This window comes from Mustelus asterias, chromosome 10 (genome assembly GCF_964213995.1).
Source record: "Mustelus asterias chromosome 10, sMusAst1.hap1.1, whole genome shotgun sequence".
Lineage (NCBI taxonomy): Eukaryota > Metazoa > Chordata > Chondrichthyes > Carcharhiniformes > Triakidae > Mustelus > Mustelus asterias.
The window spans coordinates 105323234-105350437 of NC_135810.1; the positions used below are offsets into that span (position 1 = coordinate 105323234).

At 45.9% G+C, this 27204-nt stretch overlaps 1 protein-coding gene across 1 annotated transcript; it reads right to left on the minus strand.

Moving 5' to 3' along the window:
- Positions 1-11752: 11752 nt before the first annotated feature.
- On the minus strand, positions 11753-23338 carry ndufc2 (NADH:ubiquinone oxidoreductase subunit C2). Its single transcript, XM_078222366.1, has 3 exons — positions 22893-23338; positions 14407-14550; positions 11753-11938 (listed from the first exon to the last, which is right to left on the minus strand). The coding sequence occupies exons 1-3, from the start codon at positions 23029-23031 to the stop codon at positions 11889-11891; spliced, it is 333 nt and encodes a 110-aa protein (XP_078078492.1). The 5' UTR covers positions 23032-23338; the 3' UTR covers positions 11753-11888.
- Between the last annotated feature and the right edge of the window lie 3866 nt (positions 23339-27204).

Here is a 27204-nt window from a genome sequence, read left to right on the forward strand (position 1 = left end):
CTTTCCAGGGAGAACAACCCCAGTTTACTCAATCTCTCCTCATAACTAAGCCCCTCCATACCAGGTACCATCCTGGTAAACCTCCTCTGTACTCTCTCCAAAGCCTCCACGTCCTTCTGGTAGTGTGGTGACCAGAACTGGACGCAGTATTCCAGATGCGGCCGAACCAACGTTCTATGACATCTGCAACATCAGACCCCAACTTTTATACTCTATGCCCCGTCCTATAAAGGCAAGCATGCCATATGCCTTCTTCACCACCTTCTCCACCTGTGAGGTCACTTTCAAGGATCTGTGGACTTGCACACCCAGGTCCCTCTGCGTATCTACACCCTTTATGGTTCTGCCATTTATCGTACAGTTCCTCCCTACATTATTTCTACCAAAATGCATCACTTTGCATTTATCAGGATTGAACTCCATCTGCCATTTCTTTGCCCAAATTTCCAGCCTATCTATATCCTTCTGTAGCTTCTGACAATGCTCCTCACTATCTGCAAGTCCTGCCAATTTTCTGTCGTCCGCAAACTTACTGATCACCCCAGTTACACCTTCTTCCAGATCATTTATATAAATCACAAACAGCAGAGGTCCCAATACAGAGCCCTGCGGAACACCACTAGTCACAGGCCTCCAGCCGGAAAAAGACCCTTCCACTACCACCCTCTGTCTTCTGTGACCAAGCCAGTTCTCCACCCATCTAGCCACCTCCCCCTTTATCCCATGAGATCCAACCTTTTTCACCAGCCTACCATGAGGGACTTTGTCAAACGCTTTACTAAAGTCCATATAGACGACATCCACGGCCCTTCCCTCGTCAACCATTCTGGTCACTTCTTCAAAAAACTCCACCAGGTTAGTGAGGCATGACCTCCCTCTCACAAAACCATGCTGACTATCGTTAATGAGTTTATTCCTTTCCAAGGGAGAAGGTAAGCAAATGGAATGTGGGGATGTCGGGTCAGGGGGGGTGTCGAGATGGTGTGTGTGTGTGTGGGGAGGGTCTCAGATTGGGGGTGTTGTGTTAGGAGGGGAGATAGAACATAGAACATAGAACATTACAGCGCAGAACAGGCCCTTCGGCCCACGATGTTGCACCGACCAGTTAAAAAAAAAACTGTGACCCTCCAACCTAAACCAATTTCTTTTCGTCCATGAACCTATCAACGGATCTCTTAAACGCCCCCAAACTAGGCGCATTTACTACTGATGCTGGCAGGGCATTCCAATCCCTCACCACCCTCTGGGTAAAGAACCTACCCCTGACATCGGTTCTATAACTACCCCCCCTCAATTTAAAGCCATGCCCCCTCGTGCTGGATTTCTCCATCAGAGGAAAAAGGCTATCACTATCCACCCTATCTAAACCTCTAATCATCTTATATGTTTCAATAAGATCCCCTCTTAGCCGCCGCCTTTCCAGCGAAAACAATCCCAAATCCCTCAGCCTCTCCTCATAGGATCTCCCCTCCATACCAGGCAACATCCTGGTAAACCTCCTCTGCACCCTCTCCAAAGCCTCCACATCCTTCCTGTAATGTGGGGACCAGAACTGCACACAGTACTCCAAGTGCGGCCGCACCAGAGTTGTGTACAGTTGCAACATAACGCTACGACTCCTAAATTCAATCCCCCTACCAATAAACGCCAAGACACCATATGCCTTCTTAACAACCTTATCTACTTGATTCCCAACTTTCAGGGATCTATGCACACATACACCTAGATCCCTCTGCTCCTCCACACTATTCAAAGTCCTCCCGTTAGCCCTATACTCAACACATCTGTTATTCCTACCAAAGTGAATTACCTCACACTTCTCCGCATTAAACTCCATCCGCCACCTCTCGGCCCAACTTTGCAACCTGTCTAAGTCTTCCTGCAAACTACGACACCCTTCCTCACTGTCTACCACACCACCGACTTTGGTGTCATCAGCAAATTTGCTAATCCACCCAACTATACCCTCATCCAGATCATTAATAAATATTACAAACAGCAGTGGCCCCAAAACAGATCCCTGAGGTACACCACTTGTAACCGCACTCCATGATGAATATTTACTATCAACCACCACCCTCTGTTTCCTATCCGCTAGCCAATTCCTGATCCAATTTCCTAGATCACCCCCAATCCCATACATCTGCATTTTCTGCAGAAGCCTACCATGGTGAACCTTATCAAACGCCTTACTAAAATCCATATATACCACGTCCACTGCCTTGCCCCCATCCACCTCCTTGGTCACTTTCTCAAAAAACTCAATAAGGTTAGTAAGGCACGACCTACCTGCCACAAAACCATGCTGACTATCACCTATCAATTCATTACTCTCCAAATAACTATAAATCCTATCCCTTATAATTTTTTCCAACATCTTGCCGACAACAGAAGTGAGACTCACCGGTCTATAATTCCCGGGGAAGTCTCTGTTCCCCTTCTTAAACAATGGGACAACATTCACTAACCTCCAATCTTCTGGTACTATACCAGAGGCCAACGACGACCTGAAGATCAGAGCCAGAGGCTCTGCAATCACTTCTCTTGCCTCCCAGAGAATCCTTGGATAAATCCCATCCGGACCAGGGGATTTATCTATTTTCAGACCCTCCAGAATATCCTGCACATCCTCCTTATCAACTGTAATACTGTCTATTCTACTCCCTTGCAACCCAGTGTCCTCCTCAGCTATATTCATGTCCCCTTGCGTGAACACCGAAGAGAAATATTGGTTCAATGCTTCACCAATCTCCTCCGGTTCCACACATAACTTCCCTCTGCCATCTATAACTGGCCCTAAACTTGCCCTAACCAACCTTCTGTTCTTGACATACCTATAGAACGCCTTAGGATTCACTTTAACCCTATCCGCCAAAGTCTTCTCATGTCCCCTTTTAGCCCTTCTAAGCTCGCTCTTCAACTCCCTCTTAGCCAATCTAAAGCTTTCTAGTGCACTACCCGAGTGCTCACGTCTCATCCGAACATAAGCCTCCTTTTTCTTTTTAACCAACAAAGAAACTTTTTTGGTGCACCACGGTTCCCTAGCCCTACCAATTCCTCCTTGCCTGACATGTCGGGTTTGGGGTTGTGAGGGTGTTGGGTTGGGGTGGGTTCTCTGGATGGGAGTCTGAGGTGAAGGGGTTTGGGTTGAGGGTTGTATTGGGTCAGGAGTGTCTCAGGTTGGGGGGTGCCAGGTGGGGGATGAGGGGTTCGGGTCGATCTTCGGTTGGGGGGGATCTGAAGTCGGGGAGTTGTGGGTCAGCAGGGTGTCGTGGATGTAGGGTTGGGTGGGACTCATGTCAGCAGGGTGTTGGCTCAGGGGGGTGTCGGGTGGGAGGGGGTTGGCAGGCTTGGGGATGTGGGATATGGGGATTTTCAGATCAGGGGGGTTGGTGGGTCAGAGGGGTCTTGGGTGGGGAGGTGGAAGGTTGGGGGGTAGTGGGTCAGGTCGGGGGCTGTCAGGTCGGGGCAGGTCTTGCATTGGGTGGGGTCTGGGAGAGCTATTGGCTTGGGAGGGGTCTCGGGTTGGGTCAGACCAGGTTGGGAGGGGGGTGTCAGGTTAGGAAGGGGAGGATTCAGGTCTGTGGGAAGTCAAGGAGTTCTTGTCTGGTCAGGTTGGTGCCTGGGTATCAGGTCAAGGGGTGCTGTCTGCTTGGGGGTATCAGGTAGAGGGTTCCTGTCTGGTTGGGGGGTGTCTGGTTTGTGGGGGTGTCTGGTCGGGGGTGTCTGGTCAGGCTGGTGCCTGGGTATCAGGTCGGGGCATGCTGCCTGGTTGGATGGTGTCTGGGTATCTGGTTGGGGGGTGCTGTCTGGTTGGATGGTGTCTGGGTATCTGGTTGGGGGGTGCTGTCTGGTTGGATGGTGTCTGGGTATCTGGTTGGGGGCTGCTGTCTGGTTGGATGGTGTCTGGGTATCTGGTTGGGGGGACGCTGTCTGGTTGGGGGTGACTGGTTTGGGGGTGTCTGGGTATCAGATTGGGGGTGGTGTTGTCGGGGGGGGGGGGGATTGGGCGGGGGGTCCCCCTGCAGGGCTCAGTCTGGGTGATTAAAATAGTTACTCTGAAGTTAGATGTGGTGTATCGCCTTCTTACTCTTTCAGAGTCAGAACATTCCGAAGTTAGCGATTTAAATCATTTTGTCAGATGGTCCCCAGAGCAATTGTCCATAGGAAGTGGGCATTTCTGGACAATTGGGGTAAACCCTTACATGGGAACTTCCGAGTGGGATTTCTGTGAGGTAGCCCCCAAATCCAATGTTGGGGAACCAGGAGGTTATGGCCCAATATTGCTGAGAATGTGGTGCCAAATATTGAATACCACTTGACCTGCTTATCTCTGAGATACGTAATAATGGATCAGTTGGATTTGTGAGCCGATTGCATCAGTTTTTGCAAGTCTATGTAAATGTTAACTGTTCTTTCAAGCTAGTGGCATCAAAAGTTAAATCACTGCTGCAAGCACCATACAATTCTTGGGATTTCAGACAACTTGAGGCAGCAACCAGCGGGTTGCCTTTGCAGTTAAAGACATAGAGCTGATGGTAATGTTACCCAACTCCCTCCAAGTTCTCCCCCTTTACTCTAAAACTCTCATTTAGTTTAGGAAAGTAACAACTATAGGCCAGATTCCACTCATTAGGCACAAGGTATATTCCTTCTCTTTACTATTCATGGCAAGAAGCAGAGACCATCGGTCCTGGAAATGCTCATTTTTCATAACCCCTTACATTGTAAATTCCTGCCTATTGATGTCTTGGAAGCACTGGGAGGAGCAGAGGCCCTCTTACAAAAGAATTGGAAAGAAAGTACCTTGCTCCAAACCCTGGGCTATTCTTGTGCAGTGTTGGCTAAAGACATAGATGGAACACCAGCAAAGAACAATTAGGTTTCAGGACAGGTAATGTGTTCATTGCTGTAAATGAAGGAAACAAGCAACAGTCTTGATTATTAGTGCCACCCTCAACTACCCTATTTATCCCGAAAACACAGGATGGCATGGTGGCACAGTGGTTAGCACTGCTGCCTCACAGTGCCAAGGACCTGGGTTCAATTCCGGCCTTGGGTGACTGTTTGTGTGCAGTTTGCACGTTCCCCCCGTGTCTGCGTGCGTTTCCTCCGGGTGCTCTGGTTTCCTCCCACAGTCCAATGGTGTGTGAGTTAGGTGGATTGCCCATGGTAAATTGCCCCTTAGTGTCAGGGGGATTAGCAGGGTAAATTCATAGGGATATGGGGATAGGGCCTGGGTGGGATTGTTGTCGGTGCAGGCTCGATGGGCTAAATGGCCTCCTTCTGCAATGTGTGGATTCTATAGGCGGGATTTTACGGCCTGCACGAGTGAGACCTGAAATTCCCACCGGAGGTCAATGGAGATCCCTGTTGTCGGACCCTTGCCCGCTCAGAGTTCGTGGCGGGTGAGGTGGTAGAGTTCTGGCGTATGATTCTAACAGAAAACACTTTTTTCCAGTGAAAGATTCAGCAGTCAAGAGGTCCAATTTTCCAGAAATTGAGAACTGAGAATGGTGTTGAGTGCCTCTCATCCATTGACTCCGTCTACACTTCCCGCTGCCTCGGCAGAGCAGCCAGCATAATTAAGGACCCCACGCACTCAGGACATTCTCCCTTCCACCTTCTTCTTCGGGAAAAAGATACAAAAGTCTGAGATCACGTACCAACCGACTCAAGAGCAGCTTCTTCCCTGCTGCCATCAGACTATTGAATGGACCTACCTTATATTAAGCTGATCTTTCTCTACACCCTGACTGTAACACTATATTCTGCACCCTCTCCTTTCCTTCTTCCCTATGTACTCTATGAATGGTATGATTTGTCTGTTTAGTGCGTAAGAAACAATTTTCACTGTATCCCAATACATGCATTTGATAAGGTTCCCCATGGTAAGCTTTTGCAGAAAATACGGACACATGGGATTGAGGGTGATTTAGTGGTTTGGATCAGGAATTGGCTAGCTGTAAGAAAACAAAGGGTGGTGGTTGATGGGAAATATTCATCCTGGAGTTCAGTTACTAGTGGTGTACCGCAAGGATCTGTTTTGGGGCCACTGCTGTTTGTCATTTTTATTAATGACCTGGATGAGGGCGTGGAAGGATGGATTAGTAAATTTGCGGATGACACTAAAGTCGGTGGAGTTGTAGACAGTGCGGAGGGAAGTGGCAGGTTACAGAGGGACATAGATAAGCAGCAGAGCTGGGCTGAGAGGTGGCAAATGGAGTTTAGTGCGGAAAAGTGTGAGGTGATTCACTTTGGAAGGAGTAACAGGAATACAGAGTACTGGGCTAATGGTAAGATACTTGGTAGTGTGGATGAACAGAGGGATCTGGGTGTCCATGTGCATAGATCCCTGAAAGTTGGCACCCAGGTTGATAGGGTTGTTAAGAAGGCGTATGGTGTGTTAGCTTTTATTGGTAGAGGGATTGAGTTTCGGAGCCAGGAGGTCATGCTGCAACTGTACAAAACTCTGGTGCGGCCGCATTTGGAGTATTGCGTACAGTTCTGGTTGCCGTATTATAGGAAAGATGTGGAAGTGTTGGAAAGGGTGCAGAGGAGATTTACCAGGATGTTGCCTGGTATGGTGGGAAAATCGTATGAGGAAAGGCTGAGGGGCTTGAAGTTGTTTTCGTTAGAGAGAAGAAGGTTAAGAGGTGACTTAATAGAGGCATACAAGATGATCAGAGGATTAGATAGGGTGGATAGTGAGAGCCTTTTTCCTCGGATGGTATTGGCTAGCACGAGGGGACATAGCTTTAAATTTAGCGGTGAGAGATATAGGACAGATGTTAGAGGTAGGTTCTTTACTCAGAGAGTAGTAAGGGAGTGGAATGCCCTGCCTGCAGCAGTAGTGGACTCGTCAACATTAAGAGCATTCAAATGGTTATTGGATAAACATATGGATGACATTGGAATAGTGTAGATTAGAGGGGCTTTAGATTGGTACCACTGGTCGGCGCAACATCGAGGGCCGAAGGGCCTGTACTGCGCTGTAATGTTCTATGTTCTATGTCACAATAATAAATCAAATCAAAAAATCAAATCAAATCACCTAACAGTGAAATAAACATATCAATGATATAAAAACAGAAAATGCTGGATAAACTCAGCAGGTCTGGCAGCATCCGTGGACAGAGAAACAAGTTAGTTTTTAAAATTCGAATGACTCTTCAGTCATCTGAAATGTTAACTCTGTTTCTCTCTTCAGTTGCTGCTAGACTGGCTGAATTTATCCAGTATTTTCTGCTTTTATTTCAGATTTCCAGTATCTGCAATACTTTGCTTTAAATCATTGTTATATACATATCATGTCACATTTCTATTTTGATGAAAACTGCCCGCTCTTCACAAAATGTCCATCAGGCAGAACAGCAGAAATATGAAGTGTGGCAACTCTCAATTAAGCGACCTTGAATATAAAATCATTTCCAAACATTCGAATTGTATATATCTCAGTGTACACATTCTCACTAACTACATTTCAGTTCAGCAACTGAGTGAAATGTACAAGAATAAAGTTGATTAAAGTCAGTACAGGGTACTTTCAAGAGTAAGAGTTTGAACAACACCAGGTTAAAGCCCAACAGGTTTATTTGGTAGCAAATGCCATTAGATTTCGGTGCGCTGCTCCTTCGTCAGATGGAGTGGATATCTGCTCTTGTATCTATCTACTTTCAAGAGAACAGGGTTCCTAACATTCACTGGAAGTTTGAAATCGCTTTTTCTGTGGGTTTACAGGATGGGATTTTCCAGCCACACACCCCGAGACTGGAGAATCCCACCCGAAGTCAATGGATCTTTGCATGGTGTGCCACCACCCCCCCCCCCCCCCCCCCCCGGCCGCTCACTACAATTCCCATTGCAGGTTGGACGGGAAAATTCCCCAGTTTCCAGTTTCTTTTGCAATGTTTAATCGCAAATCATGACCGACCAGTGACTAAAATTGGAAATGTTATCCTAATAGATTTCTCTTCCTATTGACTTTCTTTGTGAAGATTCTTTGAAAGAAAGATATCATCCTCGAAATAGCGTCTGCAGTTACACGCTGGAAAATTGGCCTTATTGATTTGGCACTGCATGAAAGAAGCCAGTCAAGGCAATATTGCTCATTACTAACAACCCTCTGTACCTCTGAGAATTCAAGTGTCAGAATTCCATTACCAGAGCAGCAGGCTCTTCAAGCACAATGTAACCTGATCAAGAGGACACAAGCATAGACACCCTGTCAGAACAAGTGACCACTCGTCTTTGATCCGCCTATTTGAAACTTGCTCTTCACCATTTGTCTTGCAGGTTGTCTTCTTAAAGGCATCAGTACATTTCAAGGCATCTGCTGGATGTAAAGTTCAAATATTTCTGATTTTGTCAGCAAAAGTCTCATGGTAAATTGTATCCCTGACACGGAATTCTGCGAAAGAAAACTGCTCTTCTCAGCATTTGCCTATCTTTTGTTCAAATATCAAGATCTGGAAAGAAAGCTAAAATTACTGAATAGACTAAACTATTTGTTTTTTTTGTGAAATAGTTCAAGGCTGCTGATATTTGAGTTGACTTCAACAACTAGCTGTTAGTGCTCAACTCTGCAAACTTTGGCATGTCCGCTACGATTCTTGCCAACTTTTACAGATGCACCATAGAAAGCATCCTTCCTGGTTATATCCCAGCTTGGTATGGCTCCTGCACTGTCCAAGACCACAAGAAACTACGAAAGGTTGTGAAAGAAGCCCAGACCATCACGCAAACTAGCCTCCCATCCATTGATTCTGTCTACACTTCCCGCTACCTCGGAGAAACAGCCAGTATAATCAAGGACCCCACGCACCCCCGACATTCTCTCTTCCACCTTCTTCCATCAGGAAAGGATACAAAAATCTGAGGTCACATACCAACCGACTCAAGAACAGCTTCTTCCCTGCTGCCATTGGACTTTTGAATGGACCTACCTTGTATTAAGTTAATCTCACGCTATACCCTAGCTACGACTGTGGCACTACATTCTGCACTTTCTCCTTTCCTTCTCTGTGTATGGTATGCTTTGTCTGTATAGCATAAGAAACAATACTTTTCACTGTATACCAATATATGTGACAATAATAAATCAAATCAAACAACAGCATCTGTGAATAAACCTATGTGGTAGTTTAGTTTCTAAGAAAGTATCTGGCACCACTCTGATTTAAACCATCTTCCAGACTCAAAACATTGGCTCTATTGTCTCTCCACAGATGCTGTCAAACCTGCTGAGATTTTCCAGCATTTTTTGCTTTTATTTCAGATTCCAGCATTTGCGGTAACTTGTTTTTTATTCTATGGTACAATGGACTTCTTTAAATTGATTTATGGGATGTCTGCATCAGTGACTAGGCCAGCATTATCTTGTTAATCCCTAATTGCCCTTGATCAGGTGGTAGTGAGCTGCCTTCCTGAACCGCTGCAGTCCCTGTGGCGTAAGTACACTCACGGTGCTGTTAGGGAGAGTGTTCCAGGACTTTGACTCAGTGACAATGAAGAAATGACAATATATTTCCAAGTCAGGATGATGAGTGACTAGGAGGGGAACTTCCAGTTGTTCCTAGGTGTTTGTTGCTCTTGTTTTTCTAGGTGGTACCGATTGTGGGTTAGGAAGGTGTTGCCAATGGAGTCTTGGTGAGATGCTGCAATACATCTTGCAGATGGCACACACAGCTGCCACTGTTCATTGGAGGGAGGGAGTAAATCTTTTTGGAATGGGTGCCAATCAAGCGGGCTGCTTTCTCCTCTATGGTGTGAAGCTTCTTGAGTGTTGTTGGAGCTGCACCCATCCAGGCAAGTGAAGAGTGTTCCATCACACTTCTGACTTGCGCCTTGTAAATGGTGGACTGGTTTTGGGGAATCAGGTGAGTTACTCACCCCAGGATTCCGAGCCCCTGACCTGCTTTTGGGTTCAAAGCCCATGGCGGGTTATGCAATTCAATTAAGGTGGCAATTTATGGGTTGACGTTTGGTAAAAAGACAATGGAAACTACCTGATTTTTTTCTTTCTGTAATAAAACTTCAACCACTTGCCACTCCCACCTAATCCAGCGCATAGATAGAACATAGAACAGTACAGCACAGAACAGGCCCTTCGGCCCACGATGTTGTGCCGAGCTTTATCTGAAACCAAGCTCAAGCTATCCCACTCCCTATCATCCTGGTGTGCTCCATGTGCCTATCCAATAACCGCTTAAATGTTCCTAAAGTGTCTGACCCCACTATCACTGCAGGCAGTCCATTCCACACCCCAACCACTCTCTGTGTAAAGAACCTACCTCTGATATCCTTCCTATATCTCCCACCATGAACCCTATAGTTATGCCCCCTTGTAATAGCTCCATCCACCCGAGGAAATAGTCTTTGAATGTTCACTCTATCTATCCCCTTCATCATTTTATATTGAGGAAAATATAGATAGATGACTCAGTCCCACATTATGTGGCTGGTTCTGAACATCCACAGAGTGCACAATTGGCAATTAGAAGCCCACTCACCTCCAATTGTTTTCAGGAGAGCAAACCCCTTAATTTTTCAATACTGGGAGAAAGGCACTGGTCGTGCATTATTCAGAAAATCAAACTTGGCAAACAGATCTACTGTTCGCATATTCTACACCAGATTACATTGCAGAGTTTTGCTTCAATTCTAAAGAGGTGTGGGCACCTGCAATTAACACAAGATGGAATATTAACAGAAGCAAAAATCAGTAAATAATCGACTTGATGTTCACCATTACAGTGGACCCATGTTTTGTGTCCCCTCCGTTGCCTGGAGTAGAAATTATAATTTCTCGTCTGATTTTCATTTGCTTTCAAGAGCAATTTTTTGCTCTTTGCATTTGTTTCGGCTCTGCACCATCTCACTCAACTGAGGTCAAGCAGTGAGGAAGAAACCTTAATTCATCCTACTGCATATTTAATCGGCCCTTGGTGCTCGAAAACTCAGTATCTTTTGATGATTGTTACAGGAATCTTACTTTTGTTTTACGAAAATACAGCATTTAATCCTTCTTATAAAATGTTAAAACAGAAAGAATAACAAAGAAAATTACAGCACAGGAACAGGCCCTTCGGCCCTCCAAGCCTGCACCGACCATGTTGCCCGACTTAACTAAAACCCTCTATCCTTTCAGGGACCACATCCCTCTATTCCCATCCTATTCGTGTATTTGTCAAGACGCCCCTTAAAAGGGGCCAAATATGAAGTAACGAACACTACAGAGGAGCCATCCTTTTATACTCCGTGTTAATTTCTTTGGCCAGAGGACTCTCCACATAAGTGAAGCTGCCATTTCACTCAGGGGAAACAAGATCCACAACTCAGAAAGATTTCTAAACTTCTCCAATTCTGGCCCGTTGAGCACCCCAGGTTTTAAATGCTCCACCATTAGGGCCTAGGCTGCTGAAAGCACCAAAACCCTTTGGGACGCTCCTTAAAACCAACCTCTTCAATGAAGAATTTGAGTATCAGACCCAATACTGCTTCTGTGAAGCGCTTTGGGGCATTATACTGCGATTGTAGGAATGGACTATATCACGTAAAAGGCATTTCCAGCCAATTTTGCTCAATAGTTATTTAAACTGTATTGCAATAATTTATTTACTGTCTGTCTCAGATTTCCACATCATTTTGAGCGCAGAGATCAATGACCATCTGTTTAGTAAGAAAACTCACCCGAATGCTGTGAAATACACTGCACTTTAATATCAGGTTTAAGCAAAAACACCATAAATAATTAGTTTGTATAATTTATTATGAAGTAGTTTACAATGAGCACATTATAGGATATTTTCATACATTAGCTGATAGACAAGTCGTGTGAATTATAACAATTACCCAACATGGTCAGCTCAGAGTTACTGACAAATAGTTTAGCGAATTGGATGAAAATCCTCCAGAATCTCTGCATATGTCTTTTTTTCTGAAAAGAAGCAAATAAGAAAATCAATGTACTTAAATATTAAAAAGGAATCATTTTATAGTGCTAAGCAGACTCTAAATACAAATTGCAGCTCTTGGGATTGTATCCCTCAGTGGGAGTTGGAACACCAGCCTGGAAGAGAGGTAATTAGCCATAGCCCATTAACAGCGAAACATCTCTCTCGATCAGGGAGAGACAGTTGATTATACAGCGCAAGGGGTGTGGGGCAAGGTAAGATGGCAGCGAACTACCACATGCGATACAGGAATTGAACCCATGCCGCTGGTATCATTATGCACTTCACTCCAGCCATCTAACTAACTGACCCCCACAGCCTGAAAATGGTTGCTTCATACATTTGCACACATTCCTCTGCCTACGATTTGAGGGAGAACTTCAACACATTACCAACATAAAACAAGCCAACTTCTCAGTTATAGTAGTGGGTGAAAGGGTGTCATAAGAATCAGCAGGAATTTTTAATTAACTTTCCCTTCACTGCAAGTCATAGTCTAAATCCATCCCAGATTGATTGGAGTGGAGGTTTATTTTCTTTACTGACTGTAAAAGGCTGGAGTGAAACAAATATTTGTCTGTTTTAATCTAATTCCTGCAATTGGCACTCACTTTGGTTACACGCCCGAGATGTAAAGAGAACGGCACTGACGTGGCAGATGGGTTTTGACACATTGGGATGTACTTTCACCAAACAGTTCCTTTACAAATTAACACAATCATGAATTGCTCTCTGTGCTTTTCCTTAAAGCCCACAGATGTCGGCCCATTTATTACAAGGACAATGTAGACAGTTTTGTTTAAATGAGAAATGAGAAGTTTAGTATGAACAGATAGTAAGTTCACATTGAAACAACATGTTATAATTGGGTAGAGTGAAAAGTGCTCCAATGGTGCATGAATGTACGCTTCCTACTCTCTGTTATTCTTCTGAACTCTCTAGTGCAGAGTATCAAATTAATAGGTAATTTTGTTCATGTGAAACTGGATTGAAACAAGGTTAACTCACTTCACATAGGTCAGAGCATGCAGCAAGTTTCCCTCCAAGTCACTCACCATCCTGACTTGGAAATATATCGCTGTTCCTTCGCAGTCGCTGGGTCAAAATCCTGGAATTCCGTCCCTAACGGCATTGTGGGTCAACCCACAGCATGTGGACTGCAGCGATTCAAGAAGACAGCTCACCACCACCTTCTCAAGGGCAACTAGGGATGGGCAATAAATGCTGGCCAGCTAGCAACACCCCACGAATGAATTTTAAAAAAGTTACAACCATCTCAGCAGGTCCGAAGGGGAAAGGAGGCTACCAAAGTCCATTGTGGCATCTCCAGATTAAGGCCAGAAATTTGTTGCAACCATCAAGCACTGACCCAAAGCCAAGACTGGCTGGGAGACTCAGGAACATACACTATTGCGATGGCAGTGGTGATTTGAGTTCAGAAGCAGAGCATCTGTGAAAAGCTGCCATTCACTCAATTTTCATTAGTGAGACATGTCCAGAAAATATGCTTCACTGCATGAATTTTAAAGTTTCCCAGGGAGTAAAATCATTGTGTTCAGCATATTCTGAAAAATATATTTCATTGTAAAACACCATTCATGGATCTGAACAGATGAGGTGGCACTCTAATATCAGCATCCCATACATATTTGCAATGATCACCTCTCCAGATATATTTTTTCTATTCATTCATGGGATGTGGGCGTCGCTGGCTAGACCAGCATTGAATGAATTTAAAAGGGCATTTACATTGTGGACATTGCAAAGGCTGTGATTGTGGTCAAATGTAAATATAGGTCACCTCCCTTTCAGTAAGACAATTTAGTGCTTCCTTTGATCCTTGCTAATTATCAGTTAGACTCCAACACAGATTCACATGATCCCTCTCACTTACCCTGAATGTATTCACATACATTTTACTGTAACACCAGCAACCCCTGCTGGAAATATACATTTCTTAACATTACATATTAAGCTTGTCGGAAACTGTCAGCCTGCAGTTTGCTGGCCAGCTTGATCGCTGGCAATCCCGGGACCCCCGCAGTGTTGCCCCCCCCAACGGCCCGATCGAGGTCCTCAGAGCATTCCTGGGCCAACCTCCACCCCCACCCCCCCAACCACACAATGGGAGGCAGACCACCCCCCCCCCCCTCCCCCCGGCAGACATCCCCACCCCATGGAAGGCAGACTCCCCAGCTGACCACCCCCCCCCCAGGCTGCCCCGATCGCTGGCCTCCCCGCAGTCCTGACCGATCCCCATGCAGAGTGGATCCCCAGGCAGTTCGGATCCCCATGCAGTTCTAACTAGGCTCAGTATTCCTTCATTATAATCATGTGCGTGACCACAGAATGCTTTATTAGAGGTAGTTCACAGCCTACCTAGACACTAAACATCCTTTTACCACCCCGTTTATTTTCTGCTTTTTCAGTTTATATGCACTGAATTACATACCTTTCTCAGGAAAGTCAGCTGGGTGGTGCTTAATATATTCCATCATCTCTTGATCAAATTTGGCCGTCTTATAATTTTCCACTTTGGTGAGATAATAACCAAGAAACCACCCAACTGTGGCATAAAGAAGTTGCCGGTGCACACCTGCAAGCAGAGCAAGGGAATATATCTTGGTCTGTTTTACAGAACAATGTGACAAGACATAAAAGAAGCAACACTTGTCTTTATTCGACAATCATTCCTATTAAAATGACGAAGGATTCTTCGTATAGGTCTGCCAAATGCAACAACTTGTACAACAGTGGCAATGACATGAATGCACTACATGGTGTCCTTTCACCAGCAAACTCTAACCACTCATCCGGAGGTTTCATTCACATTTTAACCAAGCTTCATGAGAAGTAGCCTTAATAAACCCCATCATTCACAATATGTCGACCCATTGCGTCATCCTGAAACTCCAAATACTCACCTCAAAAATTGATAAGACCATGAGCCTTTGTTATTTAGCAAACAGGGTCATGAATCCCTCAGTACTTTTCAGAATGACATTGACTTGTTTTGCTTCTGCTCTCTGGGATTGAAAGGCCACACTCAGTTCTTTTGTATTCATTATTTCAGGGGGTGTGGGTGTTGCAAGCTAGACCAGCATCTGTTGCCCACCCCCGATTGCCCTCGGGAAGGTGGTGGTGGGCCACCTTCTTGAACCATGGACAGCCCATGTGGAGTAGGCACACCCTTGGTGCTGTTAGGAAGGGAGCTCCAACATTTTGAGCCAGCAACAATGAAGGAACGGTGATATAGGGGGCGATTCTCCCAAAAAGGTTCTAAATGCAGAATTCACGGAAAAACTGATGTAATTCACGTTTGCTTTGTCAGTGCAGCTTCAGACCTGAATCTCCGCACTCTGTGCAATGCAGAGGTCACAATCGTGAATATCATTAATAGTTCAGGGGGCGGGGCCTATTCACGCTGGAGTCTGACAGTTCTGGGCCTCTGTGCATGCGCAGTGGCCCCAAACAGTCAGCCTCTAGTTTGCTGGACAGCTTGATCGCTGGCCATCCCGGAGCCCCCACAATGGTGCCCCTCCAACGACCCGATCGAGGCCCCCTGAATATTCCTGGACCAACCACGACCGCCCCCCCCCCAACACAACGGGAGGCAGACACCCCCACCCCACGGAAGGCAAACTCCCTAGGCTGACCACCCCCCAAGGCCGCCCGTCGCTGCCCCCACCCCCGCAGTCCTGACCAATCCCCATGCAGAGTGGCAGCGGGACCCCCTACCCCCACCGATCGCCCCTAGGCCCTGCCCCCAGCTGGCCCCACCCCATGCCCAGTGGGAAGTGCCAAGGTGCCCCCTGGGCATGGGGACTTTGCCCCTTGGACAGTGCCAGGGGCACAGGCTGGCATTGCCAGGGTGCCCATGCCCAGGGAGCAGCCCCCCCCACCCCAATCGCCCGACCTCCTGGGGGGGCCTTGATTGCCACCCCCTTCGCTCCACTGGGGTCTCCTGCAACTTCCCCAAAAGCGGAGAGCTAGTCTGGACCCTACCGGAGTGAAATTGTACTGGCGAGGTGGGAGATACCAGCGGGCCCGGAGACTTCACCCCCAGGCCCGCTAATCACATCAAAGTAACAGGAAAATCAAATTTAAATCACTTACCTGCAGTTCCCACTTGTTTCTAACGTGGTCCCGACCGCGCCGGATATCCGGCGCTCGGAGATGCGCACACATCGGGAACGCACGTGCGAATTGGCCCACACGCAATTCTCTCAATGCACCGTGCTAAAAAAAATGAGTGTGGCAGGATGGGAGAATCGCCCCCATAGTTCCAAATCAGGATGGTATGCAGCTTGAAGGGGATGGTGCTCTCATTCATTTGGTGCCCTTCTCCTTCTAGGTAGTGGAGGTCATGGGTTTGGAAGGAGCCTTGGTGAGTTACTGCAATGCGTGTAGATTGTGTACACAGCCATCACTGTGCACCAGTGGTGAAGAGAGTGAATGTTTAAGGTGATTATTGAGTGGCCAATCAAGTGGACTGCTTTGTCTTGGATGACGATGAGCTTCTTGAGTGTTGCTGGAGCCACATTCATCCAGGGAAGTGAAGAGTATTCCATCTCAGTGCTGACTTGGGCCTTGTAGATTGTGGATTGGAGAGTCAGGTGGTGAGGTATTCACCTTAGAATTCCCAGCCTCTGTAGCCACAGTATGGAAATGGCTAGTCCAGTGTGGTTTTAAGTGATCTATATTTGTATTTTTAAATATTACAGTTACAACACAGGCATCTACCCAACAACGTGGAAAATTGCCCAGGTATGTCCTGTACACAAAAAGCAGGACAAATCCAACCCAGCCGATTATCGTCCAATCAGTCTACTCTCGATCATCAGTAACGTGATGGAAGGGGTCATCAACAGTGCTATCAAGCAGCACCTGCTCAGCAATAGCCTGCTCAGTGACGCCCAGTTTGGGTTTCGCCAGGGTCACTCAGCTCCTGACCTCGTTACAGCCTTGGTTCAAACATGGACTAAAGAGCTGAATTCCGGGGGTGAGACGAGAGTGACAGCCCTTGACATCAAGGCCGCATTCGACTGAGTGTGGCATCAAGGAGCCCTAGCGAAACTGGAATCAATGGGTATTGGGGGAAAACTCTCTGCTGGTTGGAGTCATACCTGGTACATAGGAAGATGGTTGTGGTGGGTCAGTCATCTCAGCTCCACGATAACTCTGCAGGAGTCCCTCATGGTGGATTCACCACATAGACAAAGTGGCTATAAGGGCAGGTCAGAGGCTAGGAATACTGTGGCGAGAAACTCACCTCCTGACTCCCCAGAGCCTGTCCACCATCTACAAGGCACAAGTCAGGAGTGTGATGGAATACTCCCCACTTGCCTGGATGGGTGCAGCTCCAACAACATTCAAGAAGCTTGACACCATCCAGGACAAAGCAGCCCGCTTGATTGGCACCACATCTACAAACATTCAATCCCTCCATCATTGACGCTCAGTAGCAGCAGTGTGTACTATCTACAAGATGCACTGCAGCAATTCACCAAAGATCCTTAGACAGCACCTTCCAAACCCACGACCACTTCCATCTAGAAGGACAAGGGCAGCAGATAAATGGGAACACCATCACTTGCAAGATTCCCTCCAAGCCACTCACCATCCTGACTTGGAAATATATCGCCGTTCCTTCACAGTCACTGGGTCAAAATCCTGGAATCCCCTCCCTAACAGCATTTGGGTCAACCCACAGAACATGGACTGCAGCGATTCAAGGTGGCAACTAACCACCACCTTCTCAAGGGCAACTAGGGATGGGCAATAAATGCTGGCCAGCTAGTAACACCCATGTCCCACAAATGAAAAAGAAAATTAGAAATAAGCTATCGATTTAAGTGGGTTTAATTTAGTGTTTCTGTGTAAGGGTAAACTTCTAGTTAGACTCATGTTAGACAAAAGGTTTTTGCGTGCATGGGGGTTTTAGTTTCAGTTCAAACTGTATTTCTATTAGAATTTAGAATTTTTACGGTGCAGAAGGAGGCCATTCAGCCCATTGAGCCTGCATCAACCACAATTCCACCCAGGCCCTATCCCTGTAACCCCACATATTTACCCCTCTAATTCCCTGACACCAGGGTCAATTTAGCATGGCCAATCAACCTAACCTACACATCTTTGGACTGTGGGAGGAAACAGGAGCACCCGGAAGAAATCCACGCAGACACGGGGAGAATGTGCAAACTCCACACAGACAGTGACCCAAACCAGGAATCGAACCCAGGTCCCTGGCGCTGTGAGGCAGCAGCGCTAACCACTGTGCCGCCCCACTATTGTGCTGAGAGTGTTTATGGCGTGAAAAGTAAATAAAAGCTTGGAGGAGCAATGAGTGGTTGCTTAGCAACCGGGGCAACTTTAGGGTAGGAAGGCTTTTTGAGATTGATTTTGGTTGAATTCATAGTAGTAGAGGCATAGTAGAGGCAAGGTACTAACATGGATTGACGATTGGCTGTCAGACAGAAGGCAGAGAGTTGGGATAAAAGGTTCTTTCTCAGAATGGCAACCGGTGACAAGTGGTGTCCCGCAGGGTTCAGTGTTGGGGCCACAGCTGTTCTCTTTATATATTAACGATCTAGATGACGGGACTGGGAGCATTCTGGCCAAGTTTGCCGATGATACAAAGATAGGTGGAGGGGCAGGTAGTATTGAGGAGGTGGGGAGGCTGCAGAAAGATTTAGACAGTTTAGGAGAGTGGTCCAAGAAGTGGCTGATGAAATTCAACGTGGGCAAGTGCGAGGTCGTACACTTTGGAAAAAAGAATAGGGGCATGGACTATTTTCTAAACGGTGACAAAATTCATAATGCTAAAGTGCAAAGGGACTTGGGAGTCCTAGTCCAGGATTCTCTAAAGGTAAACTTGCAGGTTGAGTCCGTAATTAAGAAAGCAAATGTAATGTTGTCATTTATCTCAAGAGGCTTGGAATACAAAAGCAGGGATGTACTTCTGAGGCTTTATAAAGCACTGGTTAGGCCCCATTTGGAGTACTGTGAGCAATTTTGGGCCCCACACCTCAGGAAGGACATACTGGCACTGGAGCGGGTCCAGCGGAGATTCACACGGATGATCCCAGGAATGGTAGGCCTGACATACGATGAACGTCTGAAGATCGTGGGATTATATTCATTGGAGTTTAGGAGGTTGAGGGGAGATCTGATAGAAACTTACAAGATAATGAACGGCTTAGATAGGATGGACGTAGGGAAGTTGTTTCCATTAACAGGGGAGACTAGGACGCGGGGGCACAGCCTTAGAATAAAAGGGAGTCACTTTAGAACAGAGATGAGGAGAAATTTCTTCAGCCAGAGAGTGGTGGGTCTGTGGAATTCATTGCCACAGAGGGCTGTGGAGGCCGAGACGTTGAGCGTCTTCAAGACAGAAATTGATAAATTCTTGATTTCTCGAGGAATTAAGGGCTATGGGGAGAGAGCGGGTAAATGGAGTTGAAATCAACCATGATTGAATGGTGGAGTGGACTCGATGGGCCGAATGGCCTTACTTCCGCTCCTATGTCTTATGGTCTTATGGTCTTATAGTTGGTGATCGGAAGCAAGAGGGCAAGCAGCTCTCAGCTTTGCCAGAAGAAAAGCCAAACGATGGAGTAATGGTTAAGAAAACCAGTGCCAGAAATCTAAAGAATAGCTAGTTAAGGAAACTAGAGAAAGGAAGAAATGTTTCCAGGAAGACTGAAGTTAAAAGAACAGAGGAAACTGGAATTAGAACAGATATCCTGTTTATTGAAGCCACAGGCAGAGCTGAGTAGTTGGCTAATGAGAAGCCAGAAAGCTATCTGAAGTGATTCTGAGGTTTGTCAGATATTACAGATAGGTGAAATAATTGTGGAGCAATTGGTGGTTGGATCTCAGAGTTTGCCTAAAAGCATTTAAGACAAAGGGAAACTGAAAAGAGAGTTGGAAAATCTGGAGGTGGATTCTTGCTAAAACAGCTGAGTGAAAGCCTTGTCTGATAGGATAGTTGGAAAATTTGGAGGTGGATCCTTGATGAAAACAGCTGAGAGAAAGCATTGGTTTGGAAGAAGATTTTGAAGCATGTCTTTTTGAGTGTGGAATTTGGAAACATTTCTTCGACAATCATTTTAGGAGAATTTGAGGTGAAATATCGACTGAGTGACATCTGCCATTTTGCTGCAGAGTGGGATATTGTCTAATCATAGTCAGCTTGTGGGTTTAAAGGGACCGTGTTTAATAAAAATCTTGTGGCAGAAGATATATTTTGTAACCTGCATTATCCTTCAAATCTGTACACCTTTATGAAGATAAGGGGGAGTAAAGGAGTATTGTATTATGGTCAAATTTTTCATGCTTAATTTTTTTTTGCTAAAAGCTAATTGACAGTCTGTGACTCTAATGTTCCATATTTTCTGAAAAAAAGATAAAGTTACAATCTTTTGAGCCAGGGTTCCATTCAGAGATCTTCCAGTCCAGCAGTATCAACTGGAATCATAACCTAACCCCCAAGTTGTTGATAGTGGGGAATTCAATAATCGTAGTGCCATTGAATGTCAACTTACTCTTTTAGAAGTACCTGAATCTACACAAGTGCTCCAAGCTACAGGACTATAGGCCCAGTGCAGGAAGGTGGGGTTAGAAGGGTGTACTCAGGCTGGCATGGACAAGATGGGCCAAATGGCCTCCTTCTGTGCTGTAACTTTTCTACGGTTCTATGGATATTCTCTCCTGTTGGAGATGGTCATTGCCTTGCACTGGTGTGGCCTGTTACTTGCCACTTATCAGCCCAAGCCTGAATGTTGTCCAGTTCTTGCTGCATATGGGCATGGACTGTTTCAGTATCTGAGGAGTCACAAATAGTGTTGAACATTGCAAAATCAGCAGCAAAGTTCTGCATTTCTAACTTCATGATCGAGGGAAGGTCACTGACGATGCAACTGAAGATGGTTGGACCTAGGACATTACCCTGAGAAACTCCTGCAGTGATGTCCTGGGACTGAGATGACTGGCCTGCAACAACCACACCCATCTTCCTTTGTGCTAGGTAGAACTCCAACAAGTGTAGAGTTTTCCCCCTTACTTGCATTGACTTCAGCTTTACTTGGGTTCCTTGATGCCACGCTCAAATGTTCCCTTGATAGCAAAGGCAGTCACTCTCACATCACTTCTTGAGTTCAGCTCTTTTGTCATTGTTTGGACCAAGGCTGTAATGAGGTCAGGAGTCGGGTGGCCCTGGCAGAGTCCAAATTGAGTGTCAGTGAGCAGGTTATTGCCAAGTAAGTGCTGCTTGACAGTGCTGTTGCGATACCTTTCATGATTTAGCTGACAATCTGAGTGTAAACTGATGGGGCAGCAGTTAGTTGGGTTGGATTTGTCTTGCAGTTTGTGGACAGGACATACAGTTTCCACATTGCCAGTATATCAGTGTTGTAGCTGTACCGGAACAGCTTGGCTAGGGGCACGGCTGGTTCTGGAGAATGTCACGATCTTGGACCAGACCCCTAAAGGGAACTGGAGTACAGCTGATGTGGTAGCATTATTCAAGAAGGGAAGTAGGGATAAACCAGATTATTACAGGCCAGCGAGTCTAACCTCAGTTGGGAAATTATTTGGAAAAAATTCTGAGGGGCAGAATTAATCTCCACTTGGAGAGGCAAGTATTAATCAGGAATAGTCAGCATGGCTTTTTTCAGGGGGGCGATCATGTTAAACAAATTTGATTGAAGTTTTTGAGGCGGTGACTAGGTGTGTAGATGAGGGTAGTGCAGTTGATGTAGTCTACATGGACTCAGTAACGCTTTTGGCAAATTCCAGCATAGCAGACTGGTCAAAAAGGGAAGAGCCAATGGGATCCAGGGCAATTTGGATCCAAAATTTGCTAAACGACAGGAGGCAGAGGGCGATGGTTGAAGGGTGTTTTTGTGACTGGAAGCTCGTCTCCAGTGGTGTACTGCAGGAATCGGTGCTGGGTTCCTCGCTGTTTGTAGTGTACATTAATGATCTGTGCGTGAAAGTACCTCTTAATAAAGGAGTAAATAACCAGGGGGCATAGATTTAAGGTAAGGGGCAGGGGATTTGGGGAAATACATTTTCACTCAGAGGATTGTAACTTTATCTTTTTTTCATTGCCTGAAAGGATGGTAGAGGAATCCTCACAACATTTAAGAAACATTTAGATGAGCACTTAAAATGCGATAGCATACACATCTACACACCAAGTGCTGGAGAATGAGATTAGAATAGATAGGTGCTTGATGATCCACACTGACATGGTGGGCCAAATGGCTTTTTTGGGCTGTAAAACTCTATGACTAAGTGGACCTCTATCCAATAATTATGCTTCTATCAATGGTGTTCGAGGATGTTAGACAATTATTTCAATAGGAACAATGTGCATGGGTCCGGGTTTGGGGGGTGGGAAAGAAGGGCAGGGAAATGGCACTAAGTCATAATGCTCATTTAGATGTGGCTGGCGCAGGGATAATGGGCCAAATGGCCTCCTTCAACAACCAGAACAATGCTGTGTTCACGATAAAACTGGGCAGAGTTATGGCAGCACAGTGGTTAGCACTGCTGCCTCACAGTGCCAAGGACCCGGGTTCGAATCCCGGCTCGGGTCACTGTTTGTGTGGAGTTTGCACATTCTCCCCATGTCTGTGTGGGTTTCCTCCGGGTGCTCCGGTTTCCTCCCACAGTCTGAAAGACGTGCTGCTTAGGTGCATTGGCCGTGCTAAATTCTCCCTCAGTGTACCCGAACAGGTGCTGGAGTGTGGCAACTAGAGGGATTTTCACAGTAACTTCATTGCAGTGTTAATGTAAGCTTACTTGTGACACTAATAAATAAACTTTAAACTGGGGGCAGTAAGTGAGTGAACCGCCCCAGGCCCAGGCCGCTGTGTGGAGGGAGTTACTGGGCCCGATCCGCAGCCTCGGCCTTTCCTGGTCCTCACTCACCGGCTTTGAGCGGCGGCCGCCGGTTCACGCCGTTCTGCAGCACGGCCGTGGCCCAGCCGATGATGCCCAGCCACACGCTGTTCCTATTGACGATCCCCGGCGGCGGCAGCGCCTTGGCCCTGTCCGGCAGGAGCGCCATCTGCCAGCGGTCACCGAGTCCCCGACCCGGACACCAAACCAAGGGCAAGGAATGTGAACGGAACGTCCGCCCCCTTAACAGCTCCGGGCGGACACCCGCGACCCACCGCAACCGTTCCGGCCCTCACCCCTGCTGACTGCTCTTAAAACATAAACCCCGACTCAAGTGAGCACAATAACTCCCCCATTTCCAGATGGATGTCCAGTAAAAGGCAGATTGTAACCAGAGTGCTATAATTGGCCCCTGGACGTATTTAGATGACTGGAAATCATTCCAGGTGCCTGCTCTTGATCACCATCCAGTGGTCTCTACTTGTCTGTGAAGTGAGGATGAATTCAGCTGCAGATCCAGCTGACTTCCCAACTTTGAATACCCCACTGTCACAAGGAGAAAAGTTTCAGTTTATTTATTAGTGTCACAAGTAAGCTTACAGTAATACTGCAGTGAGGTTACTGTGAACATCCCCTAGTTTGTAAGAGGCATGGGTTTCCAGAACCCAGAAAACTAGACCTAGGACAGGCATAGAGAAAACCATAGAGTACATTTGGTTCCCAGAATTCCTGGTTGGATCACAGCTTGGTATGGCTCCTGCTCTGCCCAAGATCGCAAGAAACTACAAAGGTCGCGAATGTAGCCCAATCCATCACCCAAACCAGCCTCCCATCCATTGACTCTGTCTACACTTCCCGCTGCCTCGACAAAGCAGCCAGCATAATTAAGGACCCCACGCACCCCGGACATTCTCTCTTCCACCTTCTTCTGTCAGAAAAAAGATAAAAAAGTCTGAGGTCACATTCCAATCAACTCAAGAACAGCTTCTTTCCTGCTGCCATCAGACTTTTGAATGGACCTACCTCACATTAAGTTGATCTTTCTTGACACCCTAGCTATAACTGTAACACTACATTCTGCACCCTCTCATTTCCTTCTCTATGAAGGGTATGCTTTGTCCGTATAGCATGCAAGAAACAATACTTTTCACCGTATGCTAATACATGTGACAATGATAAATCAAATCAAATCAGAATGGAATATGTCTTAATTTTACCTCTTTAACTGGTTTGATTCTTTTTCTGCTCAGAAAGAAGGATACAGTGATTATCTAAAAGGAACTTTCTCAACATTACATTTTCCCCCCAAGTCTAAAAAGATAATTACCTATTTCACAATTTTATCAATTTTTTTTAAGTAGAGGTGGTTCGAGCACTTAGGCAAAAACAGAAAGCTAGAAAACGAGAACAAGTCTGAGTTAATCAGATCCATTCTTTCCAACATATCATGCACAGTGTCATTTGCCTTGAGCACTTCCATTATCAAAATCTCCACAGTGCAGAAGGTGGCCATTTGGTCCATCCAGCCTGCACTGACAACAATCCCACCCAGGCCCTATCTGCACATATTCACCCTTTTGGTCCCTCTGACACTAATGGGTAATTTATCATGGCCAATCAACCTAACCTGCACATCTTTGGACTGTGGGAGCAAACCGGTCCACCCAGAGGAAACCCATGCAGACACGGGGAGACTGTGCAAACTCCACACATTTGGTGACCCAAAGCCGAAATTGAACCCAGGTCACTGGCACTATGAGGCAACAGTACTGACCACTCTGCCACCCATAATCTCTCACATAAGCCAAATAATTGTCATCATAAAGGTTTATGGCAGTGACAATTCAGCATTGCTGGGCAGGAATTCAGGGAGTGCAGAAGCAGAAAAGGACTCCTTTACTGTCGATCACAAATAAAGATACTGAGTATTTGATAATTGAAATGTGCTATTTTTGTTTCCCTGCATGCATTCCGCAGAAAAAACAATTGAATATACCTGGGCCTACTGCCCCTCCATTTATGCAGGAGCTTATATCGCTGCTTAAGTAATTTAACTGCTGCTTTCCACCATCCTCATTTCTACAGCCCAGTGAGCTCAGTTTCATGCAGCTTAGAAAAGTGACAGTGAGGTAAAACAGGCAGCTTAGAAAAGTGGGGTCAAGCAGGCAGGCAACTTTTTTTCCTAAAGGTCTTGGTAATTTAGTTAACCCCCAAGTAGCAGTATCTACTTCAGTTACAAGACAAATGGATAATCAGAAGTAAAACGTTCCTAGGTCTCTTTTTCTTGGCCTCAAACTATAAGGCTGCATTTATTGCCTGTCCTTACTTGGCCTGAGGTTTTGGTTGTGGTGGACCTTCTGGGCGACACGGTAGCACAGTGGTTAGCACTGCTGCTTCACAGTTCCAGGGACCTGGGTTCGATTCCCGGCTTGGGTCACTCTCTGTGTGGAGTTTGCACATTCTCCCCGTGTCTGCGTGGGTTTCCTCCGGGTGCTCTGGTTTCCTCCCACAGTCCAAAGATGTGCGGGTTAGGTTGATTGGCTATGCTAAAATTGCCCCTTAGTGTGCTGAGATGCGAAGGTTAGAGGGATTAGCGGGTAAATGTGTAGGGATGTGGGGGTGGGTCCTGGGTGGGATTGTGGTCGGTGCAGACTCGATGGGCCGAATGGCCTCTTTCTGTACTGTAGGGTTTCTATGATTCTTCCAGAATCGTTAATAATCCTTGTTATGTAAGTATTCCCACGATGGTGTTTGGTGAAGAATTTCAGGATTTTGACGCAGTGACAATGGAGTAATGGCATTTTGTGGCCAAGTCAGGATTTCACTTCTCAGGTAACTTTGAGGTTGCAATGATCCTGTGACTCTGCTACCAAGAGGGCCAAGAGCAGCACTGCTATGAGGCTGGGTGTTGCTGTCAAAGAAAGATCTGCAATTTGCTGCAGTGCACTTAGAGTACAGTACATACAGAAATTACAACACGCCAATCTTAGAAGGAATGATTACTAAGCTCAGTGACAAGTGCTGATGAACTTTACGCCCGAATGGAGTCGAACTTCTTTAATGTTGTGACTACACCTCTTCAGTCCATTTCCTATTTGTGCCTTTAAAATGGTCTGGCGAGGGCAGTCGGTGAACCACTAGTCCCATACCCTGTATCGTGGCTGTGATATTTTGTTAGTGCTGTTCTTCCAAAGCAGGACAGTCTTTGTCTCTTTACTTGAGAAAGGATATACTGGCACTGGAGGGGTTGCAGAGGAGATTCACTAGGTTGATTCCGGAGTTGAGAGGGTTGGCTTATGAGGAGAGACTGAGCAGACTGGATTTATACTCATTGGAATTCAGAAGAATGAGGGGAGATCTTATAGAAACATAAGATTATGAAGGGAATAGATAAGAAAGAAGCAGGGAGGTTGTTTCCACTGGCAGGTGAAACTAGAACTAGGGGACATGGCCTCAAAATAAGGGGGAGCAGATTTAGGACTGAGTTGAGGAGGAACTTCTTCACACAAAGGGTTGTCAATCTGTGGAATTCCCTGCTCAGTGAAGCAGTTGAGGCTACCTCACTGAATGTTTTTAAGGCAAGGATACATTTTTGAACGGTAAAGGAATTAAGGGTTATGGTGAGCGGGCAGGTAAGCGGAGCTGAATCCGTGGTCTTAGTGAATGACGGAGTAGGCTTGAGGGGTCAGATGGCCTACTCCTGTTCCTTGTTCTTATGAGCAATGGTAATTCCGCTGAGGGCCACAGGGAACATTGTCCTGATGGTATTTGGAACTGCCACTTGTCAGCTCAAACTTGGAAATTATTCAGGTCCTTCCTAGGACTGATACATTGTTAGAGGAATTATAAATGGAGCTGAAGACTGTACAATTAGCAGCAAATTGCCCTGATTTAACTTTATGATGGGAGGAACGATCACTCATAAAGCAAATAAAGATAGCTGGCCAGTGGATATCGAAAAGAGTACATTCTGGAAGAGACCACATTTTAATATACTTAATTGGCCATAAAGGGCTTTAGGGCATCCTGCAGTTTTGTTTAGGGCTGGACAAAAATTTTTCTTGACCATAAATTGCTTTTTTAAAAAAAATAATCAAATATTCCAATTAGAGAGAAATTAGTTTAGAAAACACATTCAACCCTTGACACATGCAGCTGAGCTCAGAGCTAAACTGGTCGAGATGCAAATTCAGCACGGGTTCTTCAGTTCCATGGCTTTAATTTAAAATCACTAATCTCGCCTTTACTTTATTTTGTTGGCTTACATTATTACTGAATGCTATAATGGGCCTGTTATCCCAGCACTACTTTCGGTGGTTTGAGGTAAATGAGGTTCGAAACA

What these genes read in the sequence shown, in the direction of transcription:
- ndufc2 (XM_078222366.1), bottom strand. Translation starts at nt 23,031, where the DNA reads ATGGCGCTCCTGCCGGACAGGGCCAAGGCGCTGCCGCCGCCGGGGATC. An exon ending in GCGGCCGCCGCTCAAAGCCG is followed by an intron (nt 14,551 to 22,892) that starts GTGAGTGAGGAC and finishes CTCTGCTTGCAG; the next exon opens with GTGTGCACCGGCAACTTCTT. An exon ending in AGCTGACTTTCCTGAGAAAG is followed by an intron (nt 11,939 to 14,406) that starts GTATGTAATTCA and finishes GCTTCTTTTCAG; the next exon opens with AAAAAAAGACATATGCAGAG.